At 47.9% G+C, this 20,193-nt stretch overlaps 1 protein-coding gene across 10 annotated transcripts in view; it reads right to left on the bottom strand.

Moving 5' to 3' along the window:
- The window catches only part of CTNND1 (catenin delta 1), a 56,571-nt gene that overhangs the window by 2,441 nt on the left and 33,937 nt on the right, over positions 1 to 20,193 (bottom strand). For 7 of the 10 annotated variants that reach the window (XM_060277288.1, XM_060277293.1, XM_035124511.2 and 4 more), the window contains 14 exons: positions 11,193 to 11,656; positions 10,913 to 11,096; positions 9,989 to 10,106; positions 8,871 to 9,024; positions 8,501 to 8,518; positions 6,778 to 6,846; positions 5,822 to 5,949; positions 5,013 to 5,163; positions 4,001 to 4,193; positions 3,755 to 3,869; positions 2,711 to 2,798; positions 1,613 to 1,660; positions 595 to 686; positions 94 to 150 (listed from right to left, as the gene is read on the bottom strand). In XM_060277288.1, the coding sequence (XP_060133271.1) occupies positions 94 to 150; positions 595 to 686; positions 1,613 to 1,660; positions 2,711 to 2,798; positions 3,755 to 3,869; positions 4,001 to 4,193; positions 5,013 to 5,163; positions 5,822 to 5,949; positions 6,778 to 6,846; positions 8,501 to 8,518; positions 8,871 to 9,024; positions 9,989 to 10,106; positions 10,913 to 11,096; positions 11,193 to 11,656 (1,879 nt within the window). The remainder of the gene's footprint in view (positions 1 to 93; positions 151 to 594; positions 687 to 1,612; positions 1,661 to 2,710; positions 2,799 to 3,754; positions 3,870 to 4,000; positions 4,194 to 5,012; positions 5,164 to 5,821; positions 5,950 to 6,777; positions 6,847 to 8,500; positions 8,519 to 8,870; positions 9,025 to 9,988; positions 10,107 to 10,912; positions 11,097 to 11,192; positions 11,657 to 20,193) is intronic. The other 3 variants (XM_035124530.2, XM_035124520.2, XM_060277295.1) reach the window with 2 other exon arrangements.

Raw genomic sequence — 20,193 nt, forward strand, 5'->3', positions numbered from 1 at the left:
AAAACTTGGCAGCTATGTGAGGAACAGGCCAGATTTTCCTCTCCCCTGCTTTTGGATACAGAAGCAGAAGAGCACCAAAGCCACGGGACATACCATAGGAGGATAAAGCAACGGGTCACTCTCCGCAAAGGATTCCTGCCCTTCCTCCTGCTGTAGACACACACATTGTTAGTAAGGACGGATTGTTATGTCGGAAGGGGAGAAAAGGGAGCAAGAAGTCTAACTGAGAAGCCACTGGGGGAAATGAAAGAGAGGCTGAGTTGAAGGTGTGAATAGTCAACAAAGACAGGGGTTAGGTGTTTAGTTAACAACTCTTTAGCACCCCCCCCAAAAAAAAAACACTGGTGTGTGTGGGGGGGGGGGGAGATGGTTTGTACCAATACTATTCCCAGTGCATTATCCAGTTCTGGAAATCCTTGGCTTTCTAAGCTTTGAGGGTTTTGTTTGTTTTTAAACCTAACAAGGGGTATATAAACTTCAAAATAAGCTTGGACAGCAAGCTTCTCTTGCTCTCACCCCGTCCTTTTTGCTACCCGTGCCCAGAAACACCTATGCCGCAGAGGTCTCCCTCAATGGGCATATCCCGGTCTTTACCATCAGTGGGGCTCCCTTCATAGATTCCATTTCTTCTCCAGATCGTTCCAATGTCCTATTATGGTCCCGCTCATTCAGTGTAGAGTAATTGTCTGAAATGAAGAGGAAGGCTTGATATGAGGAAATGTCACATGGGCCCAAGGTAAGCAAGGACACACTCTTCCCTTCCTCTGCGTCGAGAGTCAACTTACATCTCCACAGCCAGCCAGGGAACAAGCATCATCTTCTCCTTCCTTGCTGATTTACAAATGAGAAGATGTGTGCACTCTTTTCTCTCCATTCGGTCGTTCTCCCTACTAGCTAGCTCAATGGAACTGGGGGAAGGGGGGAGAGGACTCGCCACAATGCTGCCTAGCCCTGGGACACCCTAGAGTGTAATGAGCCCACTAATTTAAGGGAGAGAGACATACACCAGCCTTAGTTTCTGAAAAAGCTGTGTCAACCTGAAGATAACGAGCATGTATTAGCTGTAAGCATCTAGAGGGGAAAGATGAACCTGTTTCATTTTGGAAAGGCTAGAAGGGATCTATCATAGGCCGATTGCCTATCTAAAAGCAAGGCTATCCCCCTAATGCAGCTACCTACTGCATTTTATTAGCAGGATGCAAGCGCACTGAAGCCAGAGAAGCTGTACTCAACTTACCTTACCAGTAATAGCACTGGTTGTGCTTTAGTCCTAGCAAAGCTACACTTCCAGCAACTAAGTGGCAGGAGGATTAGCTGCCTCTGTGGGGTTGATGGACAGCACTGGCAAGGACCTAGCACAGCTGGACTGGATATGCATTGGTGTGTTCACATGTACAGGACTCAGTTAGGTGACAAATCACCTGTGGCCCACTAGGTTTTGGAGACAGGTTTAGAACACTTCACAGCTATACATAGAAGGGTGCTGAAGTTTATCCAGCAGTACTGAATGAGTGAGTCAGTCAGTCAGTCAGTCAATCAATCAATCCTCTACCCCTCCCCTCTTCTCTCTCTCTCTCTCTCACACACACACACACCACTGAATTTCCAATACCTGGTCCCATGTTGCCCATTTGGATCTCCTCTCGAGAAGATTTCTTGTCTGCACAGAATATAAAAATCAGAGCAGTTAGCAACAAAGTCCTTGCTCCTCGTTCTGACTAATGTGGGACTTGTCTTATCTATAGCAGCATTAACAGTAACCCATTCAATTAAGGTCCCAGCAGAAGTTTCCCACCAGCAGAAAGACTGCTGGCAATTTTGGTCACCCCCTTTGACTATGCCTGAAGTACTGATTAGGAGCAAATATTAATATTCTTAAAATCCTTCAGATTGCAACTTTCGACAGTTCTGAATGATGACGTTTTGTGTTGCTGCAACACTGAGCCACCCTTTCGAAAAACAAATGCATTCACTCTTTTTATCTTGCTCTTTGACTAATGAGCTCTCATTGCAACTCAGTGATAATGAAGAGTGTCTTAAACAAAATAAATCTCATGTTAAACGTTACAACTAAAATCAGTATTAAATAGATTTCCTTTGCAGTGCAAAGGGAAAAAAGCAGAAAGCCACGATCACTCCTGAAAGTGTATCCTTAAGGACAACATCTCTGTTGTTTTTTAAATGCTCTAAAGAGAACTTTATATATGAATACTGCAAGTATCCATGCTGGATGGCTCTCCCCTGCAGATCTCCCAGTTGGAATGTCAGGGCCCAGTCTATTCTCTGGTCAGTCAAGTTTTCTACGTCTACATTTTGTTACTGTCCCTCCCCACTGCTACTGCCCCACACAGGAGGAGTGCATTCAAAATACGTGACACAGCCTCATCCATGCCATGGGATGCTTGTGTGGAAACCTAAGTTCAATGTTATTAACATGATAGGATGGAGGGAGAGAGAATAATATGTGGGTAAGTGGCCACCGCTCAGTGAGAGAGCCCATGTTTTGCAGGTTCAAACCCTGGTGCCTCCAAGTAAGGCTGGAAAAGCTTCTCTCCCAAGCCTAAAAATCTTTGGAGAGCCACCATCATGGGTCAGTGGTCTGGCCTCGTCTAAGGTAGCTTCCTATGTTTCATTCTCCTCTGCCACACAAAAAGCCCAAGGGGCCACATGAACCTTTCTAGCCTGGATATACCACTAATCTTGCACTTACCTCCTTTTTGGTTCTTATCAATGAGGGGCAAGGTGCTGTCATCAAAGGAGTTGCCACCCTGGCTTCGAGTACTGTTACTTCGGTTCACCTGAAAAGAAGGAACCAGCCGGTAGATTTAAGCTGCCATTAGTGCTGATGTTCCTAGCTACCTAGGTATTTCCTCAGCACTTCAAAGCATAGGCTGCCATCCATGGGGCTCTAGGTGCACCCCAACACCATACAAACACACCCATTGAAGAGGGCAGGGCTGCAGAAACAAGCTTTCGCAGGTGTTGAATGCAGCTTGCCCTGAGAAGCTAGGCCTTCAACTGAAAGGCTGGATTCACCCTTTGCTCTTTCGACGCAGTGTGGTGTAGTGGTGAGAACGCTGAACAAGGGAGGAATCCATTTTGAACCAATTTGTACATGATTTTGGCAGTTCTGACCTCATCAAGCTTTGCTTTTGCATTGGACCACCCTCGTGCATCAAGCGCCTGAACCCAGTCCAATTAATTATATGCAAAATTATACAAAAGAAACAACATTGTGCTATGTCAAGTGTTCGGACCGGGAGAAGCATTTCTGCTTGCCGGTCGAAATGACACCCCCTCTCCTCCCCCACATGCTGTTCTGGGGGCTCCCCTGACCTCTCCAGTGTCAATTTGGAGGGCGTGTGGGGACCCCCCGTTGCAAAAGCCTTTCTGCTGATGGGGACTCGTTTGTTGAAACCCACCCCTACATGTATAACAGTCAAAACACACGTTGTGCAATATTTCTGCGGCATAATTTGATATGTATATTAATATAACTGTATTTATATAGTTATATGCAGTGTTGTATTTTTTCTGTTTATGTGCTGGTTACTTTAGGAATCCTAGAGTGTACGTCTGTACACATATTAAGACTGTGCATAACATGTGAGAATTGTTTGTCTTTTTAGTGGAACTGAAGTGTGGAGAACTCTCTTCTTGACGAGTGAGGCGGGGATTAGAAAAAAAATCCATGTGGATAAGCTCAACATTGGGGTTTTCAGAAAATTCCACCCCTGGTTTAACTCCCAGATACCTGGAAGTCAGACTTCTTCCATCCTTCCTTCTCCAGTGGCTTCCGCAATTCCTTATACCCCCAGATTGTCTGCAGTACAAGAGCAGCTGCTCTGATTTCTCTCTCTGAGCGGTTCCTAGGAGAGAACAGAAGATTATTGCAAAAGAACAAACAGCCCAGCCCATAAGCCTCCTAAGAGAAGGATGGGGGGTTTGTAGAAATCTGTGCAGGCACCCTCTACCTAACCCCCTTTGGAGCTGCACCCACCCAGATTTGTTGATCAGCACCAGTTTCTCAATGCCTTGCGTCTCCCGCAGTTTCTTGGCTGCTTCCAAGTTATCCAGAATGACCTCATTTATGGTATTTAACACAGAGACCACAGTATCTTCAGAGAAGTTCTTAGCTGGCGTTTGCTGTCCCCCTGGCAAATTCTTCACTAAACTGGGGATGGCATGCTTGCCTAAGAAAGGGAGAAGATCAGCGTCGGTTAGGGGGAAAGGAACAATATAAACAGAAGTGATCAGAAGACAGAAGCAGAAGTTCCCAACAGACTCTTTGAGACCTCGAAGGCTCTCCTACCATGAAACTGATATAAGGCACAGGCTGAATATAGCGGAAGATTCTGTTCTCAGCTGATCAAGGGAATGCAACTGTCAGAACTTCATTCATTTACCCGGCAGAGCAAGTTGCCAGCCAAGCCTTATTTAGCTAGGTGACAGGAAAATGCTAGTGCTCTTGTTGGGACTACGACTCCCATCAACCCTTACTTTGGAGCCATGTTGTTTGGGGTAGACGGAAATTGAAACCCTCAAAACACTTGAACCTTGCATCACTTTATGCCAGTTTCCCCAAATCCGGTGCCCTCTAGAGGCTGTTGGGACTCCAACTTCCAGCACCCCTAAACTTGGGCCATGCTGACTGGGGCAGATGGAGGGCACCAGGTTGGCAAAGGCTTTTCTCGCCAACCTCCACCTTCCAATATTCTACTATGATTCTTGATCAATAATGATCAACCACCCACAAACAATGATCATACTGCTTATGGGCACAGGGACCCTGCCCACCTTTTAAAAACAGTGCATTCCCTGGCAGTGAGCATCTTTCAAGAAACAGCATGAGTTGTGTTTGGTTTGGCCAATTCTTGGCATAACTCAGCTAGCATGTGTTTTGGAAAGGATCTCCCCCCCCCAAGAAAAGTGTTACCCACACCAAACTGCTGAGACAGGATAAGAAATCCACCAAAGTCCCTTCTCTTCCCGCCTTTCCTTCCTTCTCTCACCTATCAGCTCTTTGTTACGGGAATCCACTGCCAGGTTGCGCAGGGCTCCAGACGCAGCTTTCACCACGCGCTCGCTGTCATAAGTTAGCAGGTCCGCAATGGCAGAGAGGCCTTTCTCCTGGCGCAACGCAGAGCGGATGTACCGACCGTACTGCAAAGAGGGAAAACACAAGACACTTGGCTTTAGTGAAAGAGCTACATGAGAAGCAATTAGATCTACCCAAGAAGTGGGCTCCATACGCAGGAATACATATTTTTTTCTGAACAAAATGCCCCTGGCCTTATCTCTGCGTTCCCACAACATTATTACAGTGAGAACTCAGTTTCCTTAGGAATTCCCATAGCAAAAGTTCACAGTCAATCCAATGCGGAGACCAGCTGTTTGTTTTTATAGTTAACACCCAGCTTGCCAAATGCCTTCTTAACCACAATGTTGACTTCACTATTCCACTCCGGAAATTCCCCATCAGGCCGAGACTACAGCCTAGACATGAAAAACTATCCAAAGGATCCGTGAATGGACGGTCCTTGCAGCCATGAAAGGAGCACGGAGAACATTGCCAGGGACTTCCATGGCGGCTGCCTTCTAAATTGGACCTGCTTGTCCAGTTCAACATGTGCTGGGATGCTAGGAGGGACCGGATGGGACTTCCCCTCACTTATGCACAATGAGGCCTCTCCGCTTTGCCCGCAGCCTTAACTACAAACCTTTGCCAACTACAAACCTTTGCCAAGATAGGTCTTTTTTAATTAAAGAAAAAGGTGGATCCCAGTTTGCAGTCCCTGCCTCTCTCGGGTGGCCCACTCACCGTCCAACGGCCAGCACACAAATTCTGGATGGCTCCTGCTGAAGCTTCTAAGATAGCTTGAGTTTTGCTCTCCTTCAACAGGGAAATATATATGCGGACAATTTCCGGCTGGAAAAGGAGCTCATAACCTAGCAAAATGGAAGAGAAGGAAGTTTCACGTCAAGCCTGCCAAGCTCTCTTTTAGGTACCCCCACCAGGAACAAAGGAAGCTGCCTTATCATGCACTTGGGTTTATTTAGTTCAGTGCTCTGAACACTGATCATGACTCCAGGACCTTCCGCATGAGAAGGGAGATGGTTACCACTGAGCTATAACTCTTCCCCAAAGAGCTCCTCACAATATGGGTGGTGGCCCAAGGGGGGGGGGGGTAGCAGTGCCCCTTGGTTTTTAAAAAAAACCTTCCCATGGCAGACCTGCCTGGTGCCAACACTGCCTAGCACTGAAATAATGGCAAATACGTATTTTCCCCCCTTAGCATATTAGTGTGTGTGTGTTTTGTCAACTGATCTAGACACTCTGCTGGATCAATGCTATTCAGTCACCTTTCAGGTAAGGCAACTGCAGCCACAGAGCAAGAATGGCTATTTTTCCAGCACACCTGCGTGCCACACCTTTGCTGAGAAGTTCAAGGATCTCCCACCTTCACCCAAACCCTGTGCACGTCTCATGTCCTTTGCCTGCATTAAAGGCTGATCATGTGGGAGCTCACACAACAAGATACCACACATGAGAAGTAGTTAAAACAAATTTACACCGCCCCGCCCCCCCATCCAAAAGTGAGAAAGGGGTACCTTTAAGAAGCTGCCTTAAACCAGATCAGGTTTTTGTCCATCTAGCTCAGTGCTGTCTATTCTGACTAGCTGTGGCTACTCAGCGTCTCAAGCAGAGAGGCTTCGCTACTATCGGAAATCAGGCGAGCCATTGCCCTTGCCCAGAAAAAGGGTAAGAAACATTACCTTTTGCAGGGGTTGGTCTTTTGGGGAAGTCTACGATATCGGTAGAAGGATCCTCTGTCGGTTTTTTACCTTGTAGGGAGGGAAACCCAAGCAAACAATATTAGGAAAGAAACTGGGGAGGGGGAGAATTTCCAAAAGCTCACCATCACCAACACAGTGACCCCCGTACTGTTGGCGATAACTGGCAGTGGATCTCCAATCACAGTGTCTTTGTGCAGTACTGCTACCAGAGATCCTTCAACTCAAGGGTGGGGAACCTGTGGTCCTCCCTAGGTTGCTGGGCTGCAATCCTCATCATCGCTGAGCACTGGGCATGCTGGCTGGGACTGACGGGAGCTGGAGTCCAGCAGCAACCAGGGGGTCATTGGCCTGATCCAGCAGGCTCTACTTCTGCTCTTTCCACCCCCACCCCGCCCTTGCTTTAACTGGAGTTGCCAGGAATGAATTAACGGATGCAATCTATTCTAAACAATTTACTAACATTTGACTGAACTAAGTACATTGTATATGCGAGGAATGCTTCCTGTGGGGTGGGAGTATAGGGGAATTGTTCGTTATATGTATTTTTAGAAACTGAAAGATAAAGAAGGATTTTTAAAAATCACCGAGCTCCAGTCCCACTCTACCTCAGTTCAAAACTGCCAAGGCTAGAGAAGCACATAGACTTAGCAGCCCTGCACAGCTGCCAAGTAAAACAAGGCCTGACTTCTTGCTGTTCCGCACTAACCGCGCCACACCAGCATTGAGATTAGGGCTGGTGCTCTCCTGCCTCAGGCGGCTGTTGCACCACACACCCTGCTCTGGCACTTTCACCACCCGCACCCAGGAAACATGCAGCGTGCAAGTCCATGCAATGTCTTTGGTTAGGATCCAAGAGGGGGGTTTTCTTGGGAGGCAATACAAACTGAGCATAATGATGCACAGCTGGGGTTCTCCCTATCTGCACCATCTACTCTGTTCAAGAGCAGTGGTTTTTTTTTCAAGTTAACTATTGCAGGGTGGGGGAGAAGTGAATGTTGCAAAGACCAGGAGTGGCACAAGTCAAGGAAGCAGGAAAGGAAAACAAGCACAGTAGGAAACAGAGAATTAAGGAAAGGGCTCCTCTCGCTGCAGATGTCAGGCACAACGGCAAGGAGGTTACTTAGCTGTTTTTTTCCATGGGCATTATTATCTCTCCCCACCCTCTGACATCTCACAATTTCACGTCCCAAAGAGAAAAGGTCAGTGCACATGGAGAGATTACACTCAGCTGAGAATTACAGCCAAGCGGCAGGTTTCTGACAGGCAGCCATGTACAATACATGCATTTCCAAACATGCTTTGTCACATTCACATTTTGCGCTTGCATCTGAGAAGGTGTGGCGCAGAGGAGGCCAGCCTGTGACTCTCCAGAAGCTGCTGGACCCCTGGTTCCCATCATCCCTGACTACTGGGCTATGCTGGTTGGGCCTGACAGGACCCGGTAAACCAAAAATAGCTGGATGCCTACAAGATTCCCCATCCCAGGCAGCTTTGATGCTAGTCCTCCCTGCACCCAGTGCTCCTTTCCTTGAAGGGAGTTCTTAGGGGGCGACCCCAGCAGAATGCAAGACTATGAACTCAGCATTGTCTCCCAAGCAAGGGCAACGCAGCAGAGGAAAGCTTTGGAAGGACCTTGCAAAGTCACACGTTTTATAGAAACAAGCATGTCCCGCCCACCCCCTGGGAAAAAAGCTCAACTCACCTCTCGAGAACCACTCGTCTTTGGGCGGAGGAGGAAGAGAGGGGAGAAGGGAGGCAAGAGAGTAGAGATGCCAGCAGGATTCACAGGCCATTTGGAAGGAAAGCAAAAGAGAAGGGGAAACAGGCCACAAATTAGTCGAAAAACCCCATCCATCACCTTGATTGACACACCAAAAAGACCAGTCGTCAGGCCTTGAGAGATAAAAGAGCAGGAGAGCCAGGAAAAGTTACTGCAGCTATAGAACGCTTCGATGGAAAAGCAGCAGCTTGTCCTTACGAGGCCAAGGACAACTTAAGCAGCACTCAGAAACATCTCTCCCTGCCGTGGCCTAGCCCGACCCCATCTATGCAAGGGAACAGGGCAATCCTACCTTTGCCTTTTTTGGCACCAAAGCAGCTGGCTGCATGGGGACCGGTGTTGTTGGCCGCATTGAGGGGCACTTCCTGGTAACGCTCTGCGTGGGGGATCTCACGGTGCACCTGGTAGGACAGGTTCCTCAGGAGGCAAACGCAGTTCTCCACAAGCTGGCAAAAGACAAAACAGTTCCTCAAGATGGGCATCAAGGTCACAGAAATTCAAGAGGTCGGGAGTTGCGTGCACAAGAATAAGCAAGTACAAGAAAGGCGGGAAAGCAGGAGCTCCGGTAGCATTCTGCACCTTGGGACAAGAATCTGGGGTGGGGTGTGGGCATCTGACATCAGCAACACATTCAGGCTGTGAGCAGGAACCAATATGCCCTCTCCTCACTGATGGGCACTGACAGCAAGCCCTATCAAGATTAGATGCACCAAGGTGTTGCCCGTTAGGAACTGCCTAGTGCAACTGAAGGGGCCACCACCCGCTAGGCCCCCACTGTCCATTTGCAGGTGTTGTCTGAATCCAAGCTGTGCCTGCAAACAGACTTCTAAGGGGCTTCCTGTAATCGCCAGCCAGCTGCTTACAACAATCCACTGGAGCTTTGTCAAAGCCAGCTTGCTGGGTAATGGTATGGGGTTAATGATCTGGCCCACCAGCTGATCCAGCTCCCCCATCCTGATCAAAAAGGCATCAGCTGGGGGGAGGTGGGGAGAGACAGGCTGCCTTAGTGCATCTGTGAAACAACCAAGAGACCCAAGTGGAGTACCACTTTGTGAAGCGGCAGCTCCCTACAAAAGGGCGGGCGGGGCAAACATTCTGCCCAACTTTACAAGGAGAGATCTGGGGAAGAGAAAATAGATACATCTACGTGCTTTATTGGGAATCTCCTCTTTACAAAATGGGAGAAATGTTCCTGCTGAGAATGCAAATTAAAGACTCTCCCTCAAGCCCCATAAAGCCTCTGATAACCACCCAGATGCCCCTCCTCATTCTCTCAAAAAAGGGGAAATCAGAAGACAGGCAAACAAAGTACACTGCATTTGGTGCAGAAGACTCTCTCCCTCCCCTCCCCTCCCCAACAAGGGCAAGTGGCAACTAGAATAGGGCTGCCTCCTCCCACACTCCCTTTACCTTGCTGTCTAAATCTTTCTGGCCAATCTCTGCTTGAACAATGTAGATGAGGGCATCCACTAGCCCATCACACTCCCGCAATTTTCGGCGGGCTTCACTCCTCTCTGAGCTGACATTTCTACAAAAAGAGAGAAAGAAATATTAGAAAGATGGAGACACTATCAGGTAGTGACTGTTACAAGCCTGTCTGCTTTTCTGTGCTTAAATTTAGGCCACATTTCCACTCTCAAGTCTGTGCTGGGTTTGTGTGTGGAAATTTTCAAGCTTCTGGTGAGAACCTTCTAACATCATGGCAGAAGCCTTTTCCAGCCTTTTCCTCATACCACCTGCTACACCATCCTAGTCAGGCTGATTATAGACCTCATGGGCTATCTATTTCAGCTCCAACACTGCCTCTCTGACTGTCACCCAATTTTCTGCTGCTGCTGCTGCAAAAAAAAACACAAGGCAGCCAGGAAGGCCAGCAACTTCATCTTGTTCCTTCTCTGTGCGCCCCATCTCTTAGCATAGGGGACAGTGCATTGCTTCAATGGCCTGCAGTCAGGAATTCAACATTATGGCAAAGCAGGAGTTCTTTGGTTTTCTCAAGTTATACCCGGCAGCATCTCCAGTTTATTAGAAGGCACCAATCTCAGCCCCAAGAGTCCAGTCTAATGGTTCATCTCACTTCTACCAAAGCTACTCAAAGAGCTATGCAACTTGCTCCCAATAAGCTGGCAAGCATCAGGCCCGTCTTACGTCTGCTAAGAACAGGGCCTTTTGTGTGGTGGCATCTGACTTTTGGAATGTGCTCACCGTGAACATCAGCCAGGCACCTACAGCAGGGTCACTCAGGTGTCTGCTTAAAGCACACCTGCAGGTCAGCGGCCTCCAGCACATGCAGCACGCAGGCATGCCTGGAGGAGCAGGGCAGCCCCAGCTTACCTAAGGCAGCCAATGGTGTTGGTAAGCACAGACTCCCACTCTATGTGGCGGGGTTTCGAGTCCTCGCTGGGCTCCCTCTCCCATCCAGAGTGTGGGATGATGACCTCATCCGTGAGGGCATGTAAGGCGTTGTCCACAATGGCCATTTTTATCGAGTCGTGAGAGGACAGGTTCCACAGTGTTCCTGCGCCAAGAGAAAGCATTTGCCTGGTCAAGGAGTGCCTGGAAGACACCTGATGCCTCCACCTCCACCTTCCCTCTCCCAGGGCCCAGAAATTACCTGTGATGACCTCGGTGAGGTCCATGTCACGTGCCTTCCTTAGCAGCCGCACCAGAGCAGGGACACCGTCGCAGTTCTTGATGGCGATCTTGTTGTCCTGGTCCCGGCCGTAGGAGATGTTCTTCAGGGCCCCGCATGCCCCGTAGTGCACCTCCTTCTTGGGGTGGTCCAGCAGCTCCACCAGCACTGGAATGCCCTTCATCTTGCGCACCTCCGTCTTCACCTTGTCGTTGCGGTAGCACAGGTGCTGCAGGTAGGCCGCGGCGTTGGACTTCACCGCATCCAGGCGGAAGCCCAGCATGGCAATCACCTCAGGGAGCTCGGGCTGGCGCCAGTTGGGCGGGGGCGGGCCCCCTTTCTGCAGGCTATCCATGCTGGCTAGGCTGCCCCTCTCGTGCTGGGCCAGGGGGGCCCAGTAGTACTGGTCTCTAGCCAAATCATCCACCAACATGTCCTCGTAACTCCTGCGAAGGAGGAAGAGAAGCAAGTTACTTTCGGGATCCGTCAAGTCATCCAAAGCAGCTGCACTACCAGAGACAGGAACCAGGCTGGTCTGCCCATCTATAGAAGAGATCTGCGGGACAAGGATTAAGAAGGGGTTCCACCATCACCAACCACCTGTTTACATTTCTTGGTAGGATAAGGTAACACAGGGACCCAGTTGTGGCACATCATCCCCACTGCTGCCACGCTAAAAGCTGAAAGTGTGGCCCCAAAAGCCAATCCTCTAGCAGGAACAGGTGGTGGCAGAACTTCCCAGTATCACCAAGCAAGAAGGCCCCCTTTCCCTGCATCACCTTGGCTTTCCTTTCTTGCTCTAGTTTTCAGATACGGAGGCGACCACAAGCCCTCGGGGTCAAGCGCCCAAGTGCTGGGATTGTCTTGAAATTAGAAGCAGGCAATAACAATGACAGCAGCTTACACTAGCAGCTTAAGCTGGGCCCAGGAAGAAATGGTTGTTCTTAAAGAGGGGTGAGCAAGTTCCCAGGTAGTTTTGTCACTGGGGATTTTTCCAGCACCTTTCGCTTCCTTGAAGATAGAGACACCTCTCGTATGTTACTGCAGCCTGGCCACCAGAGGGCAACTTGGCACCATCTGTGTCAAACCACAGGCATTGCATTTTGTAGGTCATCCAACCTGCTCCTGCCCCAAACACACCCAAGATTCAGAAGAGGACTTCCAGTGCTTTATTCAGCCAGGCCTTCCGCTTTGCAATACTTCCAGTGTGCAGTGATTAAGCCAGGCAGACACTCCTGTTAGATTAGATAGTGAGATTTCAAGGACACCAAATTCTGATATGGCACAACTGTGCTACCACACCCCCAAGCTGAACACACTCAAGATCTGCTTAGGAGCAAATGACTGCCAATGCCTCTGGAGGTCTTACATTTCATGCAGGGTGCTGGCTTAACTCCCCAAGATCCCTTCTAAATATAAAAGCAAGACCTGCACTGCAAACGTGGCTCAGCCGTGAGATTCCCAACCTGTCCCAGTCACCCTCTTAAGGGGGTGGCTGTGTGATTAAGAGACACTCTGTACCCTGGAAAGTGTGACTGAAGCAATAGAAGGTGGGAGGGAGAAGAGAGAAAAAAGTGGCCAGGTGAAGGTGGGGAAGGGATGAGAGAGCGGTAGAAAAGGTCTCGGGACTGCTTTTAACATCCTCAAGGAAAGCACACATCCCTTTCACCATGTTGCTACAAGGACAAAATGGTTACAGGGGTCTGTAGCATCAGTATATCTTTTTCACATGGCATGAATGGATGCAAGGTCTGCAACATGCAGTAAAGCAGATGCTTCCACTGCCTTAAAGGAACAGAACCCTTGCCTCCTCATGGAAATGTAGTCCCTCTAGCACAGGGGTCAGCAAACTTTTTCAGCAGTTTCAGTCCACTCTCCCTCAGACCTTGGGGGGGGGGGCTGGACTATATTTTCAAAAAAATATATGAACGAATTCCTATGCCCCACAAATAACCCAGAGATGCATTTTAAATAAAAGAACATTTCTACTCATGTAAAAACACCAGGCAGGCCCAACAAATAACCCAGAGATGTATTTTAAATAAAAAGACACATTCTACTCATGTAAAAATATGCTGATTCCCGGACCGTCCGCGGGACGGATTTAGAAGGCGATTGAGCCGCATCCGGCCCCCGGGCCTTAGTTTGGGAACCCCTGCTCTAGCACTTGGTTTTCCTGTTAATGGATGTATTTGGGGCCTATATAACTCAGTGTACAAGCACAGGAGACAGGACAAGATTTGATACCAAGAGCACTTCAGCTTTTGCAACAATAATATAAAAAGCTTTCAGGTCCTCACAGTCATGGAAGAAGCTTAAACAGTGTCCAAGGAAGGTTTTTAGGTAAAGATGGAGATGGCCAAGGATCCCCCCACCCTGAGATCAGTCTCACAGGTTTAATGTTCTGGGTGGCTCCACATTCCTTTAAAAAACTCTTACTGCTGGAAACAGAACTGCACAGGAGGACCCAGGAAGTCTCACCAGGAAATGATGATGAATATTATTATTATTCATCTGAGACCAAACTCTCTTGTTTTGCTTTTGCCAAACTACCCCACTGCTTTGCAACCCAAAAGAAGACAACAAGATGTGCATCTTCGCAGACTCCTTCAGAAATAGGGTCCAGCAGAAATCCCCAGCCCACCCTGCTTTCAGGGTGTAAACACACACAGTGCATCTCGAACATCTGCCATTTGTGCCCACGCAAATGCACTGCAAAGGACGTACACCTAAGGCCTCCTCCACCCACTGTCTGGAGCGGTTTTGCACACATGAATGTTGGGCCGAAGGGGGCCTACTGGGAAGAGCTCCTTCCTTTGCAGCTTCCTTGCTGAATCAACTTGTGAGGGAGCCACAGCTCAGTAACAAAGTGCAGACTTCACACTAGTGGTCTGGTCCAGGACTGGTGAGCCTCTCAAAGGAAGAAGGAATCATATCTGCATGGTGGAGCTGTCATGCTTTACATGTATATGGTCTCTCGAGATCAGGCTCCGGCGCCTGTGGTTAGGAAAAGAAAAGGAAGTGGGCAGCAGCAGCAACACTGGGAGAGATGTTTGTGCAAGACCAATTAGAGCTGGTGGTGGACAACACCAGAGTAGCTGGGAAACCTGCCCAAGTCAGAGGAAGGCGCTTCTTCATAACCTCAGCATACTGCCTGATCTCCATATCCAAGCCTTGGCCAGGAGTGGGATCCTGACTGAGAGTGGCCCCAACGCTAGAATGGAGGAAGCAAGTGGTCCCATGGGGTGAAAGAGGCAACCGAGGAGTGTGGGGCCCAAGGAATGTCGCCTTAAATCATAGGGAGGGCAGAAGGCATAGCCTTCATTTTCATCTTCAAATATTCAAGCAGACATTCCAGGGGCTTAGGGGGCTGGGACTGCTTGTATGATCAATTTTCCATGTTTTTAAAACACAGGTGGGAAACTTGCAAAATGCATGCAGCATCTCCCACCCAAAAAAGTGTGTGGGGGGGAGAGAGATCGAGAGATCGAGAGTATTCAGTATTCAGCTAGTATTCAGCCCCTAACCACTTTCCCACCAAATAAGTGTGTTCCTCTGCCCTGAAAATGTTGCTCTGCCCAGCTAATAAGAAGTCAATTCCCTAGTCATGGTTTGCTCTGATTCAAAGTTAAATGCCTGAATGAGAGTGGACAGGTTTCAAGATTCACCTGCTCTTTAAGCAGAGATGGCAATAATCCAGAAAGCAACAAGGTTTTAGTCAGTGAACACTGCAGCTTTGGAAAAGCAGAGCCCCTACTTTCATTGGTTTTAAACAGATTGGTTGCTGAAAAATTTATTTTCCTCCACTTTGTTTTAAAGTGATTTGTGATTTAAACACTGCTGCTTTGGTTTTATTTTGTTGTTTCTATTATTATGTGTGCTTAAAAGAAATACTGTAAGCTGCCTCAGAGAACTCTGATTATTGGGTAGCCTATAAATTGCAAACACAAATTAGGGGGGGACATCCCTTATCAGGCAACATGAATTTAGATTTCATATCCATATCTGTAGCAAACATATTCTTGTCAAGCTGACTTGTGGTTAAATGTTCTTGCTGCACCTCATGTCACGTTTTTTAAAAACACCAAGAACATAAAGTCACATTTGCAGGGCATGATGCACATATTGTGGAGGATTTGAAGAGGAAGGGAACTTATGTTCAAGCGAGACAAATTTGAGTTAGCCCACCAATGTAGCTGTAATGAGAATTGAAAGGGTGTCTTCCAACTCCTTAATGCAGGCATAGGCAAACTCGGTGGCTCTCCAGATGTTTTGGGACTACAACTCCCATCATCCCTGACCACTGGTCTTGTTAGCTAGGGATGATGGGAGTTGTAGTCCCAAAACATCTGGAGAGCCACCGAGTTTGCCTATGCCTGCCTTAATGCCTCACTTCCAATTTTTCAGCACTTTAACAGCCTGTATTCGATGAGGAAGCTGCTGGTTTTTTTTTTTTTGTTTGTTTAAAAGTCCATTAAGCTTTTGCTTTCACAGATTCTCACAAGTGATTCCTCAGGAGCTGCATGATGCCCCAGCCCAGTTCCAAAGTAATGCTTCAGCCAGTTTTCAGCGTATATTTTGTAGGAAACTCATCAAGGAAATTTGCTATGGCAAGCAATGAAGCTTCCATCTAAGGCGGGGCCTACCATTACCTCCCTTTCTTGTACGGCCATTGTTGCATGGGGTTCATTCAACAGTGAACATTCAGAACAATAGCACAGCCTGAAAGGCCTGGCCAGTGGCCTACATAAACAGAGAAGGCACCCTAATATCCACTGGAACACAAAAGGACAGGCAAATACCAGCTCCTTATCAGACACGTCAGTGTGGAAATAAGTCCCTGAGGGAAGGAAGGACGTTTGAAGACCACTGTGCTCCAGACTGCAAGTGTCCAAGCTGCCTTCTGGAGGCAAAGCGCCGTTGACTTGGCAGTTGCTTTCCAGCTTGAAAACATGTTCATACAAGACACTCGCATAGCTCTGGGTTATTTTTGAAACCACAAATACTGTTCCCTACATGCCTTAATCTCTTAGATCACAGAGCATACAAGAGACACTTGTCCAGGCTTTAACCCCTCCCTTCTCACTGCAAGGGATTCAAACTGGGGCTCTTCAAAAGGCAACACTTGGGCCTGGCAGCTGTTCTGGGAAACTGCATTAAAACCGGTATATCGTCTCAAAGCAGCAAATCAACCCGTACAGACTTTCCGTGTGAAAATAAGAGAGCACCGGGGGGGGGGGGGAGGGCTGGGGAATCAATCCTCTACAGTGGCTTACTGTCAGACCACATCACCTCCTGATGTTTTCCGTGCATGCCTCAGAAGTTTAGCAGAATGCTCACAAGTGGGTCTCCTGACCTTCATGGCAGATTACTGAGCTAGAGGACACTGAACATACTAAAAGGCTGTTGAGGCCTTTCTTCACAAGGGCAAGCTGCCAAGTCACAATGGTTTTAAAAAAAAGTAGTAAAGTTCAGTTCCTTACTCAGAACAAGTAAAGATGTTATCTGGCTAGTTACCATCAAAGGTAAGAGAATGGACAACAGACACACACACACACACACAGCTCAACTCAGGAGGTGGCAGGACAAGGAGAGAGCTCAGTTGGTAAAGCATGGGACACTTAATCTCAGGGTCATGGGTTTGAATCCCGTGTTGGGCAAAAGATTCCTGCATTGCATGGGGTTGGACTAGATGACCGTCGTGGCCCTTTCAAATCTACAATTCCATGGTGTGAGGGACAGGGGATATCGCGAAGTCCCTCCCCTCCTGAGTTCCAGCCCATCCCCGAGCGCAGGGGAAAGCAGGGAGAGCTCCGTCTCAAGTGGGGAAGCAGGAAGTGGGGTCCGAGGCTCAGACAGGGTAGCGGAGCCAGCGCCCCAGGTGAGACAGGAAGGGGAAAGCAAGGGGGGCAGACCTGTTCCCCCAACTCCGGAATTGCGCAGAAAACGTAGGGGGAAAAGGATGGGTCTCCCCAAGTTGTTGTGTTGGAGAAAAACGCGCCAAACGCCATTCGGAGGTTCTGATTCAAGCGGATAAGATGTGTCTCTGTAAATAGCACTGCCTTCAGCACTGTAAATACGCAGCACCAATAAAAAGATAAAATGCAGAGCGGTGTAGAGTCGTTACTCTGAAGTAGCCCACTCCGGCCACTGTGACACATGGATTCAACAGAGCCAGTATAGCAGAGTGCTTAGAGTACTGGACTAGAACCTGGGAGACCAGGGTTCAAATCCCCAATCAGTGTTGAAACTCAATGGGTGACCTTTGGGTCAGGCATTCTCTCAGACTGACCTACCTCACACGGTTGTCATGAGGATAAAGATGTGGAAGGGGAAAGAACCATGTATACCACCTTGAGCTTCTCGGAGGAAAGGTGGGAAATATAATAAATATAAATAATAAATAGTTTACTCAACCTTTATTTGCTTGCACAAAGCACAGCCCTTTCAGAACTGGCAGTCAAACTCCACACTTAGAAATTCTACTGGAGCAAGCTTTTATGCATCAATGTTAACTGTGCGGGTCACAGGTCAGAACAATACAGCACAGGAAGGAGCTGCTTCTCTATAATCCTGTGAGCAAGTCGCTTAATTGTTCACTCCTCTGGCTAAACTTAAGATGCCACATGCAATAGCAGCAAAAAAAAAAAAAAAAAGCCTGAGGTTAAGGGCATTTTAAGCAGTCCTGAGTTTTCAGGCATTATTTTTTGTCATTGTTAAATTTGTATCCCGCCTTTCCACCAAATCATGCTCAAAACAGCATCAAAACATCCCTTTATTGTTCCTGACGAACTCATGGAAAAACAAAACACTGCACCATCACCACCTGTCCAGCAAGAGCAGACCAAACTGGGATGGGGTAGGACTACAGCTGCTCTGAAGTAATTTGAGAATCCTCAGGAGATCCTGAACTCAGATCTCCTATGTGCTCTTGGAGGTCTTGTTTATCGGTTGAGAAGCCAAAACTGGATGAAGCTGTGCATTGACCCAAGCAGCAGGTTTTGCAGAATTTCAGCCTCCCCTAACCCACCGTACCCTGATCAGTCCCGGGCAATAAACCCATTGTTAACATTCGTGAAGTCAGTCGGACAAGAGAAGCCATCACTCTGCTCCATCAAGAACCTGCAGAGTTTAGAAGCTGTGCAGGTCAAGCAGAAGACACCACTTCTCCCCTTCTAGGCCAAAAGCTACCACAACTGATTATTAACAAAGTCACGTACTTTAGGGGTTAGCCAAGGTGGTCAAAATTTTTCCTCTCTGACAGCAATGTCAAACAGCAAAGGAGTATTAGACAAGATAGTCATTTTACATAACTTTAATCCGTGTACTTTAATCTGCAGAATATACAGTGGAAGGGGGTGAACAGAACTGAAATTGTACTGAGGATGAATCCTCTGGGTCAACACTGAGCAAAGGACAGGCAGAGGCACAAGCTGACATGAAGCAGCAGAAGACAGGTAGGAGACCACAGAAGATGAATGGAAACTGTGCTGTGGAGTTTGCCACTATTTAAGTCTGGGTGGTTGGGATGTGGGTTTTTTTTCCAATGGAAGCTGATATTCGCAAGATCATACTACATCAAAGGTATATAGAGCTAGGGGACAGGCCTTTACTGTGGGATCAATGCTTCTCACACATAAGTTTTTCACAGCATCCACACAATGCCGGTGCCATTAGCCTACTATAATCTGAATCCCCACCCCATTTACCCTTGAAAACACCCAGTCGACTGTAAACCTATGCCACCATTAGGCAAACAAGAAAAGAGAAGGTTGACTCTGGGGTGCCCAATGCAGCACTTGCAGGCATTGTAACACACAACTCTTGGTGCCCATCTGGCAATTGCAACCACTACCTATTTTGTTGTTGTTGTTGTTCCTATTTTTTTACACTTTGGCAGCAGCTGCACTGGCTGGAAAGAGAACTGCCGGCCTCCAGCTGCCCCACCTCTCCCTTTCCATTTCCCAGAACGCCTTTGAGTCCCGTGTAAGCCCAGAGGCATTCTTCACTGGAAAGGAATAAAAATGGTGCAGCAGCCTTCTTTTGAAACTCCTCGGGGGGGGGGGAGCCACTGCCTGCTAAATCTCTGAGATTGGAGAGTGAGTGGCAGATTCCTTTTAATTAGGTTAATATAAGAGAAAGCAAGCATGCATGTGTCAACTTTTTAAAAATCTGTTTGAGGGTATTTTGCCTGCTTTTTGGGTGTGTGCATGTGTCTGCTTTATTTGGTTTGGGGGGCATGCTGCCCATTTTACATGTTTTAGTATTTTGTTTGTGGGGGTAAGTTCTGGCTGTTTGAGCATCACCAGTTTTTCCTGTGTGAAATGATAATTAATAATAATAATATTTATTTCTACCCCGCCCATCTGGCTGGGTTCCCCCAGCCACTCTGGGCAGCTCCCAACAGAATATTAAAACAGAATAAAACATCAAACATTAAAAACTTCCCTAAACAGGGCTGCCTTCAGATGTCTTCTAAAAGTCCGATAGTTGTTTATTTCCTTGACATCTGATGGGAGGGCGTTCCACAGGACGGGCACCACAACCGAAAAGGCCCTCTGCATGGTTCCCTGTAACCTCACTTCTCGCAGGGAGGGAACTGCCAGAAGGCCCTCGGAGCTGGACCTCAGTGTCCGGGGTAAACAATGGGGGTGGAGATGCTCCTTCAGGTATACTGGGTATTTTGTGGTGACCATGACAATTTTAGATTTCCAAATATGACCCCAGGCCACACACAAAAAACCATGCAAGCACCATGCAAGCATTTGAATCTTGATACAGAGCCCTGAATCCCCAGGCTCTACACCTGTAAACCAATCCCTGCTACCAGTATGCACAAGAGAAAAAATGCTGTTCATACAGTCAGGGTCTTCTTGGCAATGGAAAGCATGAACCCACAGCTGTGCAACAGCAAGGCTCATTTTCATGCTGTAGTGACAACAGGATTCAATGTCACAATGGGAAGGAATGAAGAGTACCTCGT

This window comes from Zootoca vivipara, chromosome 1 (genome assembly GCF_963506605.1).
Source record: "Zootoca vivipara chromosome 1, rZooViv1.1, whole genome shotgun sequence".
Classification (NCBI taxonomy): Eukaryota; Metazoa; Chordata; class Lepidosauria; order Squamata; family Lacertidae; genus Zootoca; species Zootoca vivipara.